Raw genomic sequence first — 15,622 nt, forward strand, 5'->3', positions numbered from 1 at the left:
TGTGTTAATGAATCAGTGGTGTTAATAGTAGACTTCAATTCACTTTTGTGAACTTATTCTCAGTTCTGTGAATTTCTGTCAGAAATATAAGCTGAAAGTCCTGACTTGCCCCACCACACCGTAGTTCAAAGCTTAGCAGTAGTAAAGTTTTATCGCAATTTTTTTTTTAGCTCGGGGCTGAGACTGAAATTTTTCTGAGAAGACCCACTATTGTTGAATACTAAATGGCTTTGAAAATTAGCTTTTGCTGCCAACTTGATAATGTAATTTAATGAATTCAACCTAAAGTTACAAAATTGCCTAAAAGGCAAACGAGCGCTTAGTACTTACATTACAAAACTTATAATTCAGTAAAGTCATTTCAATAATAACTAACACTTTTTCAATCACAACTAGTAGCGGCTTTATACACTTTCCACACTATCAAACGTTAAAACAAATAGCAAGATCTTTATTCCTGAGTATATTTTCTGAGCTCAAACTATACTTCCAGCAGCATTTTTCAGACCCCGATGCAAGTGCAAAGGAAATTTCCATATTTTAAAATCCATTTAACTGAGCAACTGAGGAGCTTCCACCTAACCTTCAATTGGATGTGATTAATTTGCAATGTAATGACATTCTGAAAGGCAAACATCATGAGAAGTTTCAACAGAATTCTATAAATGCCTTCTAAGTGATGAATATGCTTAATTAAAATCATATCTTATGGATTGATATCAATATTTCGCAATACCTATCTATGTGAAAAGACATTTTCAAAGATAAAATATAAAAAAATCTCATTACAGATGAGTATTAACACATGAACATTTACAATCAACATGGATGACAGAAATATTAACTTTGAACCCTAATTAGGTCAAATGTTATCTCCAAAAGAATAGTTTCATTCTTTTGACTATTAGATCTGTATTACAAAAAAACTATACTCAATTATTATACTTTTAAATTTCATAAACAAAACTTTATGGAAATTTGTTTTCTCTCTTCTTATAGATGTACTTACAAAATATCCTTGATTTAGCCTCTTGGCCTGCAAAGTCTAAACTATTTACAATCTGGCCCTTTACAAAAAATGTTTGTTGACCTCTGCTCTAGCCCCTACAATCTCCTACTATAGCAATACCATATCATTTTATAGCCATTTTTTACACACTTATGCCTCCTCAACTAAACTATGAGTTTTTTAATGCATGTACATAAAGCAAGTAGGTAGTACTATACCTGGTTTTACATTTAAGTATTTGCTACATGACTACTGAGTGAATGGCTAAGTATCTCTAGGAGGGAGGCAGGCAAGAGGTAATCAGCATTCCTGTGAACCATTCCTTCATGTTTTAGAGTTAATTACAACCTGCCTCTCTTACCTGAAATTTTTTTTTAAAAAAAAGCTCTTAGTCAACTTTCTAAAAAATGTAACCTTTGCCCACCACTGACATGAGACATCAAAAGGGGTCAAGACGAATGAAGAAACTATTTCAGTTCACGCCTATTTCTACCTCTTGGGCTCTCTTCTAAAGTTTGCTTTCCAGGTTTTCCAATTCTTTCTATGATTAATCTCTTTGACAGTGAAATAAACTATAACAAAAAGATATGTGTAACATCTGTCAATTATCATTGCTAACCTACACAAATTCGTTAACACTGACATATATCTACTGATCTTTCATGGTTAATCACTGTTATCAAATACTTACTGTTCCTTGTTCTAATAAAAGTTGACATTTGCTGAGACATTCTGGGCTGTCAATAAGTTCCAGGAGTGCTTTCTCAGCCTCTATTCTTTGTGTAAGATCAGTCCCTATGTAGAGATGAGTACACAGCACTTCCAATTCAGCCAAGCTCTTGAGAAGAAAAAAAAAATTAACATTTTACTTGAGTGAAAGACAAAAATAAGGTATACATAATAATACAGGAACCGAGGGATGCAAATATCATGCCTGAATTCATCAATTCAATAAATACTTATTGAGCTACCACTACTTACTAGGGGTCACAGTGGTGAACTTAAAAAAGGCCTATCTCCTATCATCAAGTTATTTATTTATAAATTGACAGTACTGTAGTGGAAAAGTGAGAGTACAGAAAGAGAAGGACTTGCTTAATCCAAGGAGTTTAAAAGGCTTGCCTGAAGTAGTAACATTTATCCTAAAAGGGTGAGCCAGATGAAAAAAGACTAGACAGCAGTGCAGGCAGAGAAGTAGTGTTTACCAGGGCCCAGAACAGAGCGTAATCATTTTGAGGTATTAAAAGGTCAATGTCCCTGGTAGACAGCAAGGAGGAGATGCCAAACGAAGCTGAAGAGATAGGTGGGGGGAATTATCATGAGCAAGATGCAGACACTATGTCAATTACATTATTTCTCAAATTATAAGAATTTCAATGGTTCCATCCATAAAAAAGCAAAGATAATTATAAATATACACTGATTTGGGGCTTCTGAACTAATGACTCATAGTGCTGCAGGCAAACTCTGTCATGATTTTCAGGAACTATGACCTAACCCCATGTTATTTCTAGCAGTGTAATAACTGGTTATCATGTTGTAGCCTCCTCTTTTATAAGCACAAAGAATAATTCATTCTGTTTATAAATAAAATTTCATCTGAAGATATAAAACATGGATAATATCTGGGAAAAAAAATGAGATCAGCATTCTTGTTAGCTTAACACAATTTTTGTTAAAGGCCCTTGACTAAAACAAACTACTTCACTTTGAACTTGAATTAGAGAGAATTCTTTGGAGGACAAAAAAAAAAAAAAAATGGCACAGATTTCAATATCAGGTAGTCATATGAAGGCAATGGGCTATTCCTAAAGAAATGCCATTTTTATCCTTTCTGGCCTGAATTTTTATGTGGCAGCCTTAGAGCTACACTAGTCCAAACATTCTCTCAAAAACATATATCTTTGCCTAACATGAATGCACACAAAACACTGAAATGAGACATCCTCTAGCTCCTTTATTTGTCTCACTTCTCTCTCCTTCTTAGCTCCTTTATGGCATTTTCCATTTTCTAACCAGGTCAGAGCCCAACATCCCAGACTTGGGAAATTTCTGCTAGAGTGAAAGATAAAGAGAAAGGTTTCAAATGAATAAATTAAGATAAAGGACCTCAAGTGCGACACATTTTAAACATTTCCCCCACCTAGACTGGCCCAACAAGCCCTCAGAGTACTGCTCCATAATGCTCATAATATTAAAATGCATAGAAAATTTATGGTTCATGAATACATATGAATTTCCATATTTTCTCCAAGGGTAAGAAATACAAAAATAGAAAGAGCTACCTTTTTCCCCCTCTCTTGACTCATGATCAACCTCAGAAGTCTTTTCCTTCATCTAATAAACTTGAAGGGCTGAATTTTAGAACTGGTAATACCCAGAATGATTTAATGATAAACTGATCCTGCTGTCAAGCATTCATCGAGGCCTAAGAGTCTCTGAAGAAGTAGATTTTGAATTCAAAGAGAATTGGGCCAGAAATAGTGACAAGACCTAACTGTTTAAAAGCAAAAGGCAGCAAAAAAGTTAAGACTCAAACCTATCTTTTGGTTTGTTTGGAGAATTAAATGAGTAAGGTCACGTGACTTCTGACACAGAGTATACCCAAGAAGGCTAGTTGTTTATTATTATTATGACTTAATAACATTGTAATGGGTCGAACTGTATCCCCCTAAAATATATGCCCAATTCCTAACCCTGGTACCTTTGAATGTGTCCTTATTTGGAAATAAAGGTAATTGCAAATCCCTAAATTAAGGATCTTAATGACACCATCCTGGATTTAGGGTGGGCCCTAAGTCTAATGACTCGTAAAAGAAAGGAGAAGTACATGTGAGATGCAGAGACACAGAGGTACACAAGGGAGAAGGTCATATGAAGAAGGAGGCAGAGACTACAATGATGAATCCACATGCCAAAGTACACCAAGGATTTACCAGCAGCCATCAGAAAGTAGGAGAAAGGCATGGGGCAGTTTCTCCCTCAAGGAGTCCAGAAGGAACCAATACTACTGACATATTAGTTTCAGACTTCTGGCCTTCATAACTGTAAGACAATAATATTCTGTTGCTTTAACCCACCCAGTTTGTGGTAATTTGTTACAATAGTACTAGGAACCTAATACAAATATTAATATTAATCAAGTCAGTGGTACTTAAGTAAACCTATTTGGAAAGATTCCAGAAAAGTTCTGGAGATTATTTTGTCTGTTTTGCTATACTGATTTAAAGAACCTCAACAAAGAACAAATGTAGAGTGAACTCAAACAGTATTGATTTAAGTCAACAATATTACAAATTACCTTTTTCTTTCCAAAAGTATTTCAAAGTATTAACTGAAAGGCAGTGCAAGATAAAAAGGGAAGGATTTGAACTTTTTCTTAAGAAAGACTGAAAAAAAAGGTGGGGGCGGGAATCAAGTCATTCTTTCACTGTGATGATAATAATGAAACACATGCCAGGCATATCAAATCTTTTTAGAGAAAAGGATACACCCACAAAGATCCTTACTCTGGCGGAAAGGCATTATCTAAACATGTAAAACACTTAGACTCACAATGTGGTGAATGCTGACTGACCAAGCAATCTTCTGATTAGCATTGGACTTTCCAGAGAATCTATGAAGAAAGACTTTATTTTTCACAATGAATTGATAAATTTGCATCTTGGTTTTACACACTGATGTCTACGCATATGGTTAACATTAGAATGCCTTAGAGAAATGGATCCCTTCTCTATTTGCTGACAAATCAGGTTTGAGTTATTAAAGCTCCTGCAAGGCTTAATATCAATATTAGAAGCCCATAAAAATAACTAATAGGTAGAACAAGTAGAATTGGACATCACCTAACTCCCAAAGAATAACTATTAAATATAAACAGACAGCATCCAACTTCCATAGCATGAGACAATGACATAATTCTGCCTTAAAGATCTTCCAAGTTATTCTGAACTCATTTCTAGTCTTTGCATGTGACATACAATTAACCCCTAAGTGATGTGACTTCTTTCTATACAGTGATTCTCACACATGTATCCATCAATGGGTAGATGCTAAGTAAAACAAACAAACAAAAAAACCAGACAAAAAGCATACATATTGGAAGGTATTACAGGAAAAGAAAGCAGATCACAGATTTTGGCCAGGGAGGGAGGAGAGCAGAACAGGATGGGGGAATGGCAATGGGGGTTTACAAAGGAACAAAAGGAAACTTTGGGGGGTGATGGATATGCTCATTATCTTGATTTTAGTGATGGTTTCACAGGTGTAAACATATATCAAAACAGCACAATTTAAATATGTGCAGTTTATTGTCAGTTATACCTCAATATTAAGCTAAAAAAAAAAAAAATGATGGCTTTTGTTCTAGGGAAAAAATGGCCCCTAATTATAAACAAATAAATCGATGAGCCACAAAATTCCCACCCCAATTGAATTTAAAACTCATTTCAATTACTTCTCTATATCTTTCCTGCCATCTGGAATTAAGGTTCTTGATTATCATTAATAGAAAACACTTTCATATTGAAGTTACTAATTTCCCCACAAATCTTTGTTTCTTCTTTCCTTTACTACCTTTTCCTGAGCATACCTGAAGGCTTATTCCTGGGTCTCTTGAAACTCCTCCTTCTACAATGAATCAAGATAGTATTTGTTTTTAGAGCTTTATAGTTTACAAAAGTATTTCCATATTTTTCAACCAATCCTGAAAAGTAGACTCCTACAAAGTACATATCTGTAGTACACCCATCTTAACACAAAAAACAAAACAAAACAAAACACTGAGGCTGAGAGATCAAATATATATATATATATATATATATATATATATATATTCCTTAAGATCAAGTGTGGAGTAAATGGTCAATTTTGAGCCAAATAAACACAAGTCTACAGACCTCAAGAACATGCTGTCTCCTTACCACCCTGATGTCTTTACTTCAATCTGCAGGGAGATAAGCAGATGATGTCCTATTCCATACTTTCAACCCTGTCTGCTCACCATCTTTATACCTACCAATTTCTTCCTCTTGGAAATTCAGAAAGATGCTAAAAACAAGCCAAAAATGTCAGAAACTGAACAGATTTCCATTTCAAGTGGCTCTTTGTTTTCAGTGGTTTCAAAGGTCTATCCCAGAATCTAGATTTATAATTTTGATGTCAGCTTTGTCTCTTCCTTCTCCTTAGCCCCTCCTATATAGTTAAAGAGTTTGGCATTGCCCAGAGAAAAGTCTGGCCTTTACCCTCAGATTCTGGAAGGTTAACCTATATCATACCTGATTGGCCCGTTTCTGTTTAGGGGCTGGGAGTTGGGGGATACACACCGTAGTCTTAAGTTGGGGGCTGGCCACACCAGAAAGACCAACTGTGTCTTTTAGGGTAGGGGCTTTGGATCACATTAGTATTAGTCAGCCCAAAGACTGAGATCAATCACGAGGGCAATCAGTAGTCAATCATGACTATGTAATGAAGTCCCAATAAAAAGTTTCCTAGTTTGCAATACTCAATGCACTCTGTCATACATATAGGCTGGGAGAGTAACATGTCCTAAGGAGAGCAAAAGCTTTGTTTTGGAACTCTCCCAGACTCTGCCCTTTGCATCTCTTCTTTTAATCAATTTTAATCTGTGTCCTTTCCCAGGAATAAACTGCATGCATATGACAGCTTCCAGTGAATTCATTGAGTCCTTTTGATAAACTATCAAATCTGAGCGTGGTTCTAGGAAACCCCCAAATCTGCAGTTGGTGTCAGAAGTGAGGGCAGTCTTGTGAACTATGCCTTAAACCTCACAGTTTAGCTAATTCCTGGTATATACCTAATTTGTCATAAAATCCTAACAATTCTTTTTAACTCGAGACTCAGACTCAACTACATGATAGTCATAGACAACAGAGCAATAGAACAGTATTTTCTAACTGTGGCCTCCAGTGCCGTGGATTTCTTCAGCAGCTTCTTTGGGAATGAGGAGAAGCTCTAGAATCTACCACTTATTGACCCCAAGCAAATTATTTAACCTTTCTAAACCTCACTTTTGAAACTGCAGGTAGTAATATCCACTTTCCACAATAACCATGAAGAGTAAGACAGAAGACAGAAAGCTTAACCCAGTGCCTGGCACACAGCAGATCCACAATAAATTGTAAATAATCCCTTCAGTGTGCGATAAATTATAAAACACTATATTGGTGTTCTAGCTATTGTTTCTCCCATTCAAGTCCATACCGCCATGATCTTTCCCAAACCTCTTTCCCATTATGTTACCATCATGTTCAAATATAATAGTGCACAATCACATCTAGATAAATCAGGTAGCCTGGCTGGGTACGAAGAAACATAGCCATAGTCCCTGGTTCTGAAAAAATTCTGAGAGCAAAAAGATGAACCAAATGAGTACTCTAAATTTTTCCTGGCATTATCTCTTGATTCTCATCTCAATCCCTCTGTACTACCTAAAATTCTTATATCTTACCTATTCCCAACTCTATCTTTCCTCACTCTGCCTTCCTCCCCTCAATCTGGACTGTCTCCTCTCAGATGATAATCCAGATTCATTGCTTTCTTTGGGACAAAGTATTCTAACTCACTCACAGCTTCCTAACCAGAATGCATGTACCTTGATGGTATGCCTGGCATATTGATCCTCCAGCCCTCCAGGCAGCCAGGCTTTTGGCTGTGAGTTTATGTCAATGAACAAGACAATCACCATTTTTTACGTACACCATAATGTGAAAAAGATTGTGGAGAAGTGCCCTAACCCACCTTACACAAGTCCATATCTTTACTCATCACCCTAATGGCATAATTTTTGATGAGCTACCCTGGTGAGTAGGTGGACAGTAAGATATTGATACGAAAGAATATTGAATTATGTATTACTAGGCCTACTCTAACTCTACAGCCTGCGGCAAGTCACAACTGTTCTAAGATTCAGTGTCTTCAAGAATAAAATGTATGTATATACATATATGCACATCTCTCAAATTAGTTGTGGGGCTCAAAATCTACAATAAGCATGTGAAATTCAAAATGCTAGGTACCGGTCATCAATATTAATAAATGTTCCTTGAGTTAACTGGAGAATATGGTGTCATATGCTAGAAATACTTCAAACTGAAAAGTTTCAGAGCTTTTTTTCTGGCTCTCAGAACTGTTTGATCTTTTATTTGTCCAACTACACTTTTGAGCTGCTATGAAATACATTCCTGGAAAACCAATACAGGTAGTTTTGGCATTAGCAGCTAATTTTTTCAACACGATACCTAAGTATGAAGAAGTCTTCCAGGACTGAGGAATTTACTATTATGCATCATCTTTCTAAGGCTGAAAACTTCCAAACTTCCACTACAGTCTTTACTCTCAAGATTTACACCTGAACTATGAACACTTGATTACCTATTTACAACCCCAAAGTCCTCCCTGTAAGTTTCTTCCTGTGAAAATCTCCCAGGGGGCATGTTTACCAGAGTGGAAATAAATAACATTATTTTGACCTGGACACCCTCAGAAATGGCAGAGTCAAAAGGTAATGTGTGGGGCTCACTACTTCCTGGTCTATAAATTGTGGAGCTGCCAATCACCTGACAGGAGAGTGGATGGCTGAAAAGAAAAGATCCTTTGGAAGAATCAATAAATAAGAAATGAGTCAGTATGACCACAGGCAGTCCGAAGAAGACTACAAGAAGAACTTGACACATAGACACAGTCACATTATGAAACTGACTACCCTCCAAGGTCATTCCTGCCATCCACAGCCTCCCCTTCTCCTATTTTATATGAACCTTATGCTCCAGCCAGACCAAACTTCCTGCAGTGTGCCATGTTCCTCCACAATTCCTCGCCATCATTCACATGGTCCTTTTGCCTCTATACTCTTCCCCTCCTCTTCACCTGGCTGGCTCCTACAATTCTTTCAAGAGCCACTAGCCTGCAAGTTCCATGAGAGTAGAGTAGAAATCAGTTTTGCTAGAGCTGTCTTCCGTGCCTAGCAAAGCAGGAACTCAATACATAACTGGACGAACGGAAGCTCAAAGAAACGCAAAGCATCTCCTCTGAAAAGCAGAGAAGCTCTGCCTCATTCCTTCTCAACACAACACACACACACACACACACACACACACACACACACACACACACACACACACACACGGTTGACTGCCCGTCTTCAGTGTTCCCATGATATCCTGTGTTTAATTCCACCATATCATTTTTACATGTACTGTAATTATCTGTGAATTCTGTGAAGGCAGGGATGGTAAGATGATGTAATCCTTTAACCCAGAACTGTGCACAGTGCTTGAGACACAGTGGGGAGCTCTATAAATGTTTGTTGAATGAATAACTGGATGCACATGCCAGTGCAGCCCGAGAATACGTGAGCCTTCCTCCTCAAGCACGCGTCCCATCCTAATCTCCGCGCTCCTCCGGCACGCTGCCCCGGTTTCCTCCTCCAATAAGGCTGCTGCTAAGCACTCCGCAACTCCCTACAGATACAGCCCCTGCCCGCTGTAGCCAATTAAAAATCCAACCGCTGCCGCCGTTCCTTCGGGGGGCCCTGGCCCCCTCTCGAACTGCATCCCAACCGTGTGGAGGCTGGCGATGGAGCTGCGGCCAGCGACGCGGCGGGAAGGCTGGTCCGGCCCGGCCAGGTTCCCACCTGCCTGGGCGCCGCCAAAGCAGCCCTTCGCGCCGTGCCCCGCGCAAGAAGTGCGGGCTACCGCGCAGCGGATCCTCAGCATCCGCACCTCCCCGGAAGAGCGAGCTCCGAACCTGGCCCCTACCCCTCCACCCGCCACCCCCGGGCACGGACCATCCCCTCCTCCGGCCATCCCCTCCTCGGGCCCGGGCCCGGGCCCGGGGTGGGCAGCCCAGGCCAGTGCCCGAGTCTCCGGCCGGGGCGGGGGCTGGGGCCCCGAGGCGCCGGTCCAAGGCCCGGCGGCCTCCGCCGCCGTCCGAGGCCCTCAGTCTCCAGACCGCAGCGTCCCGCCGGGTTCCAGGGGCGGTGGAGCGGGGGCCTGCGGTGCAGAGCGCACTGACCTGGAAGTGCAGCGCCATCTTCCCGGGAGGCGGCGCCGGCCGGCCGCCCCGAGCGCCGGAGGGGAGGGAGCGGAGGCGGGCACCGCGGAAGCCCCAGCCGCCCGCGGGGTCCCTGCGCCGCTGGCTTGCTCCGCACGTTCGTCGCCTCCGCCGCGCGGCCTCTGCGTTTGAAGCGCTGCACGGGGCGGGGCCTGACGGGATGGGGCGGGGCGACGGAGACGGCGCGCGGGGGGAGGGCCTGAGGGGGCGGGGCCTAGGGAGCCGAGAATCCCAACCGCCCCCAGGGCGGAGGTTTGAACCGCTGATGTTACCTCAGGTGGGTCGTAACCTCTGACATCTTTCCTTTGACACAACCACCACAACCCAACTGTCAGCCATGACCCCTGGCTCTTACATCTCCCACAAACTGTTGATCCTGAAGCCTTACAACACAACCATTGCCCATGGCTTCTGATGCCCCCATCTCCACAATTGTTCTTGTCCCCTGAACACCCGCTTGCTGTGCACAATCAGCCATAACCTTGGACTCCTTCATGCCAACTGCTGTCCTTGACCCCTGACTCCCAGAGTCCAACTTCCATTTTCTTTTTAACTTTATTTGGGTTAAAATTAAAATGACAGTGTCTACATGGTGTTAAGTTGTAAAATTCTAGCTCACCTCTTACTACTTCTCGCCTGTATTTCATTTAATATGAATTTGCATTTTACACCAAATGATTCCATTGGAATGAGAATTTATTTGAACAAAAGTAGGTCAAAGTCACTCCTTTCTGGTGCTTTTCGTTTCTACTTGAAGATTGACCCTTCCAATTGGGGGCATTGTACTTTAGTGTGAAAAATTACTTTAATACTTCTTATAGTTCAAGTTTACTAGTGACAAATTCAGCCTTTGTTAACATGAATACATCTTTATTTCACCTATATTTTTAAAGGATAGTTTTGCTAGGTATAGAATTCCATTTTGTCTTTTAAAAAATATGTTCTCAGCATTAAAAAACAAAACGTCTTTTTCCTTGATTTCTGGTTACCATTGTTTCTGTCGAGAAGTTAGCCATCGGTCTGACTATGGCTCCTTAAAGGTAATATATCTCCCACCCCTGGCTGCTTTAATTTTTTTCTTTCTTTTTTGTCTTAACAGTTTGAGTGTGATGTAACTCTGTGTGTGTGTGTGTGTGTGTGTGTGTGTGTTATCCTGCTTGGGATTCGTAAGGCTTCTTAAATATGAAATCTGATATTTTTATCACTGTTTGAAAATTCTCTGTATTTCTTAAAATATTGCTTCTGTTCCTCTCTGTCTCTTATCCTTTTGGAACTCCAGTTATATGTATGTTAGACTTTTTTGAGTACTCCGTATGTTTCTTACACTCTTTTCGGTATTTTTTTGTCTTTTTTTTCCTCATTGTGTTTTAATCTGCATATTTTTTACTGACCTGTCACCCATTCAGTAGAAACTCTGTTCTGCTGTGTCTGAGCTGCTACACAACCCCTCTGTTGGAATCTTAATTTTAGTTATATTTTCAGGTCCTGAATTTTCATTTGAGTCTTCCCCTTCCATTCTTTAAGCAGGTTCTAAGGCTCTGGTGGAATTGTTTATCTTTACTCTATTTTCTTGAACATTTTAATTATATTGTTTAAAGCCCCTATCAGATAATTCCAATATCTGAATCACCTATGGGTCCTCCTGGGTTTTGGCATTTGGTCTTGTTTTTTAAGCATGCCTATAATCTCTTATTGAATGTCAGACAGTGTGGTAGAAAAATTGTAGAGACTGTGGATGATATCAGCTTTCTCCAAAGAGGATTAAGTTCTCTTATTGTAGTAGGCAGATAGAATACAAGTGAATCACCTTAATCTGATTGAAACTTGGTTTTAGGCTTTTAAATTCAAGTTTATTTCAGTTTTGCCCTTATTTCTAGGTCATGGTTCTTACCAGATCTTACTAGAGCTTGAAAGCCTGAATATTTGCCCAAGACCCCTCCACCTTGTGGGGCTTGAACTCTAATCCCCATTTCCCCAGTACTGTGAAGCTGCTAAGATCTCTGTTCAACTCTTTAGGCACTGCTGTTCTGCTGAGTTTCTTGAAGTCTCCTCCTGTGCATGTGCATCTTAAGAATTTACTGATGATTTAAAGGGAATTTATATACAGATTTTGGGGCTCACATCTCTGTAATGTTCTCCTCTCTAGAATTGTATCCTTCAAATCCCAGCTGCTTTTCTTCCTAGACTCCCATCTCTGCTCCTAGCCTACTGAGATTGCTACTATCTGTTTAGCTCTGTTACCCCGTGCTTATTCAGAATGCCCAGGGTGGGAACTGACCTGAATGTGGACCTTGCCCTTAGTGCTTTCATGCTCTCAAGGGTTGAAGCCAATCAAGTCTTCTTGTCTTTACTGGTTGTTCCCTAGTGCCTTCAAGCAGTTGTTATATATGTGTGTGTATGTGTGTGTGTGTGTCATTGTTAATACACATTAAATTATCAAATTTATATTTGTTATATATGTAATATATTAACATATTTGTTAAATGTATATATATATGTGTGTTTATATAAGTATATGCGTGTGTGTGTGTGTGTGCGCGCATGTGTGCACGTGTTTGTCCTATTTTTATAATTGATTTAAGTGGGAGGTCTAATTCAACATAAACTACTCCATTATGATGAGACTGTTTGCATCTTCTATTCTTCACCCTTGATTTTTATAGCTCATCCACAGCCCATGAGTCCTCGTTCCCATAACCCAGCTCCTAAACTTGAAAATGTTCAATACCCTCATTCTGCCATTCGTGACTCCTGTATCCCAGAGTTTTTGATTCCTATATTCTATTTCCATGCTTTAAGACTTTTGATATCCAGTCTCATTTGTGACTCCTACATCCCTAGCACCAGTGTTGATTTCTGACCTCCCTATTGCATCTGCCATACACCCCATTATTTTAACTGCTTATTGCCCTTGTCTAACTTCTGAATCCCAGTCCACATTTTTTTTTTAAAGATTTTATTTATTTATTTGAGAGAGAGAGAGGAGAGAATGAGAGATAGAAAGCACGAGAGGGAAGAGGGTCAGAGGGAGAAGCAGACTCCCTGCTGAGCAGGAAGCCCGATGTGGGACTCGATCCCGGGACTCCAGGATCATGACCTGAGCCGAAGGCAGTCGCTTAACCAACTGAGCCACCCAGGCGCCCCCCAGTCCACATTTTAAAGCTATTGTTTTAAAATGGCATTTCCCATTACCTCAAATTTTAAGCTATTACAGGAGGAACAATTTCTTGAGATTTGATCATTTGGCTTTTTTTTGCCCCATAGCAGAATATCCTTGGCACAAATATAAGATTGTGATAAAAACAGCAGCTGACTATTCTGTGGATTTGCAAGGTAACTCAGAAAATGAAAAGCCAATTTTTTTTCCCTTTAAATTTGAGTGACCACTTAAGATTTCAGTTTATAATGAACTCTCCCTTCCATGATTTTCTAACAAAATATGCACACAACTCTGTATCTTTTTTGTCAATTAATAAAATTTAAGATAGAATTGCGTCACTGCAGCTATTAAAATTAGCACACCTGGGGCACCTGGGTGGCTCAGTCAGTTAAGTATCTGCCTTTGGCTCAGGTCATGATCCTGGGGTCCTGGGCTGGAGCCCTGCATCAGGCCCCCTGCTCAGCAGGGAGTCCAATTCTCCCTCTCCCTGCCCCCACTCATGCTCTCTTTCGTGCACTCTCTTTCTCAAATAAATAAAATCTTTTTTAAAAAAATTTTTAAAAACTAACACAAAAGATGCTCCAGGATGTCAAATAATTCATTTCTATCACAAAACTCAATTGAAAGAGGGACATTTAGAGCTCTTAGGAATTACAAAAGTATCTTCTATGGCAGCTAGCCTTCTAAAAAAGACAAATGGATCTTTGATCTTTGTATCTTTTCAGGAAATTCAATTAACATTTGTAATTCTGGTACCTTAGGAAATTCACCTAACATCTTTGAGTTTTGATTTGTTTTTTGTTGTTTCCATAACAGGACTTATGTGGGCCTGAACTTTGGGACTGAAACTTCAAAATATCCAACTAACAACAACAAAAAACCCTCAAAATATCCAACTAAAATTCTTTTTTTTTTAAAGATTTTATTTATTTATTTGACAGAGAGATAGAGCCAGAGAGCACAAGTTGGGGGGATGGCAGAGGGAGAAGGAGAAGCAGGCTCCCCATGAGCAGGGAGATGGAGAAGGGCTCCATCTCAGGACTCTGGGATCATGACCTGAGCCAAAGGCAGATTCTTAACTGAGCCACCCAGGCGCCCCTCCAACTAAAATTCTTACTTTATCAATACGCAAAATATAAAACCTATGGTCAATCATTTACTTTAGTAGCACATATAAACAAAAATAGGAAACATTAGTACACACCTCCGTTAATTTATTCTACAAAATGTAATTTTATTGAATACACTTAATAAGATTAATTAATACCTCAGTAAGTTTTAGGAATCCAGCAGAAGGCAGGCAAGTGAGAGAAACAGGAGAAAAATGCATCCAAAAAATTCAGTTATGTAAAACCCCTCCAAAACACAACAGCTGGATAAAATATGTATATTTGTGTATATTTCTTTCATATTGGTTGATTTCAACTATGATTTTATTTTATCAAGTCATTAACCTTAAACTCTATTTAAATATCCAGTGTGAAACCAGAGTAACAAAAAAAAATTCTTCTCCTCTGGTGATATAAATATGAGTTATCTCACAATCTTTATTATTACACATATACTAAAAACTGTACACACTTTTCCTTAAATGATTTTGCACTTTTGACATACTGGCAATAACAAATGTATACTGCTATGTATTAATAATGCTATTATTTTGACAAATTAAAACTAATTTTTCATTTTGTATATTGCCTTATATTACTTGCTTATTAGTTCTTCCACATAATAATAAATAGTTTAAAGCATTGGTTACCTCAGGAAGATAGTAATGTTATGTTAACTATGTATCCTTAAAGTTATCCCTGAGCAGCATCATAGTAAAATGTCACTGACATGTAAGGCTATTGGATAAAGTAGTATACCCATTCCGAAAAGCAATTTGCAATATATATCAAGAATCTTGAAAATGTTTATCATCTTCACCCAACTTCAAGAAAGTGATTCTAAGAAATAACCTAAACTGCAAAAAAAAAAATTTTATATGTGAAGTTATTTATTAAAGCATAATTTATAATAGGGGAAAGCTGAAAGGTTAAGTAAATTATGGTACAGCGTATGGCAAAATCTTACACAGTCATTAAGGATTATATTTATAGAGAGTTTTGTAAAAATGTGGAAAATGTTATGTTAAGTGTAAAAGGCAAAATGGAACAGTACGTCATTAAAATCAAATGAAAAAGGCATAGAAAAAATTAATGGGACAGAATGCAAACAAATGTTAACAGTGCTATCTTATGAGTCGTGGAATTAACAGATGATTTTTTTTCTTCTTCAGGTTTCATTTTAAATATTTTCTAAAATATACATTATTCATTTTTATAATCAGAGAAAAACTTATGATGTAATAAAAAATCAGACCTGAACAGATTACTGTT

The 15,622-nt window shown here is 38.9% G+C and overlaps 1 protein-coding gene across 4 annotated transcripts in view; it reads right to left on the minus strand.

Moving 5' to 3' along the window:
- The window catches only part of RANBP17 (RAN binding protein 17), a 324,861-nt gene extending 314,688 nt beyond the window's left edge, over positions 1–10,173 (minus strand). For 3 of the 4 annotated variants that reach the window (XM_027605978.1, XM_027605976.1, XM_027605975.1), the window contains exons 1-2: positions 10,043–10,167; positions 1,701–1,847 (exon numbers count right to left, since the gene is read on the minus strand). In XM_027605978.1, the coding sequence (XP_027461779.1) occupies positions 1,701–1,847; positions 10,043–10,060 (165 nt within the window). In that variant the 5' untranslated portion in view covers positions 10,061–10,167. Of the gene's footprint in view, positions 1–1,700; positions 1,848–10,042 lie in introns of all 4 variants that reach the window. The other variant, XM_027605977.1, reaches the window with a different exon arrangement.
- Between the last annotated feature and the right edge of the window lie 5,449 nt (positions 10,174–15,622).

Source organism: Zalophus californianus, chromosome 5 (genome assembly GCF_009762305.2).
Source record: "Zalophus californianus isolate mZalCal1 chromosome 5, mZalCal1.pri.v2, whole genome shotgun sequence".
NCBI lineage: Eukaryota > Metazoa > Chordata > Mammalia > Carnivora > Otariidae > Zalophus > Zalophus californianus.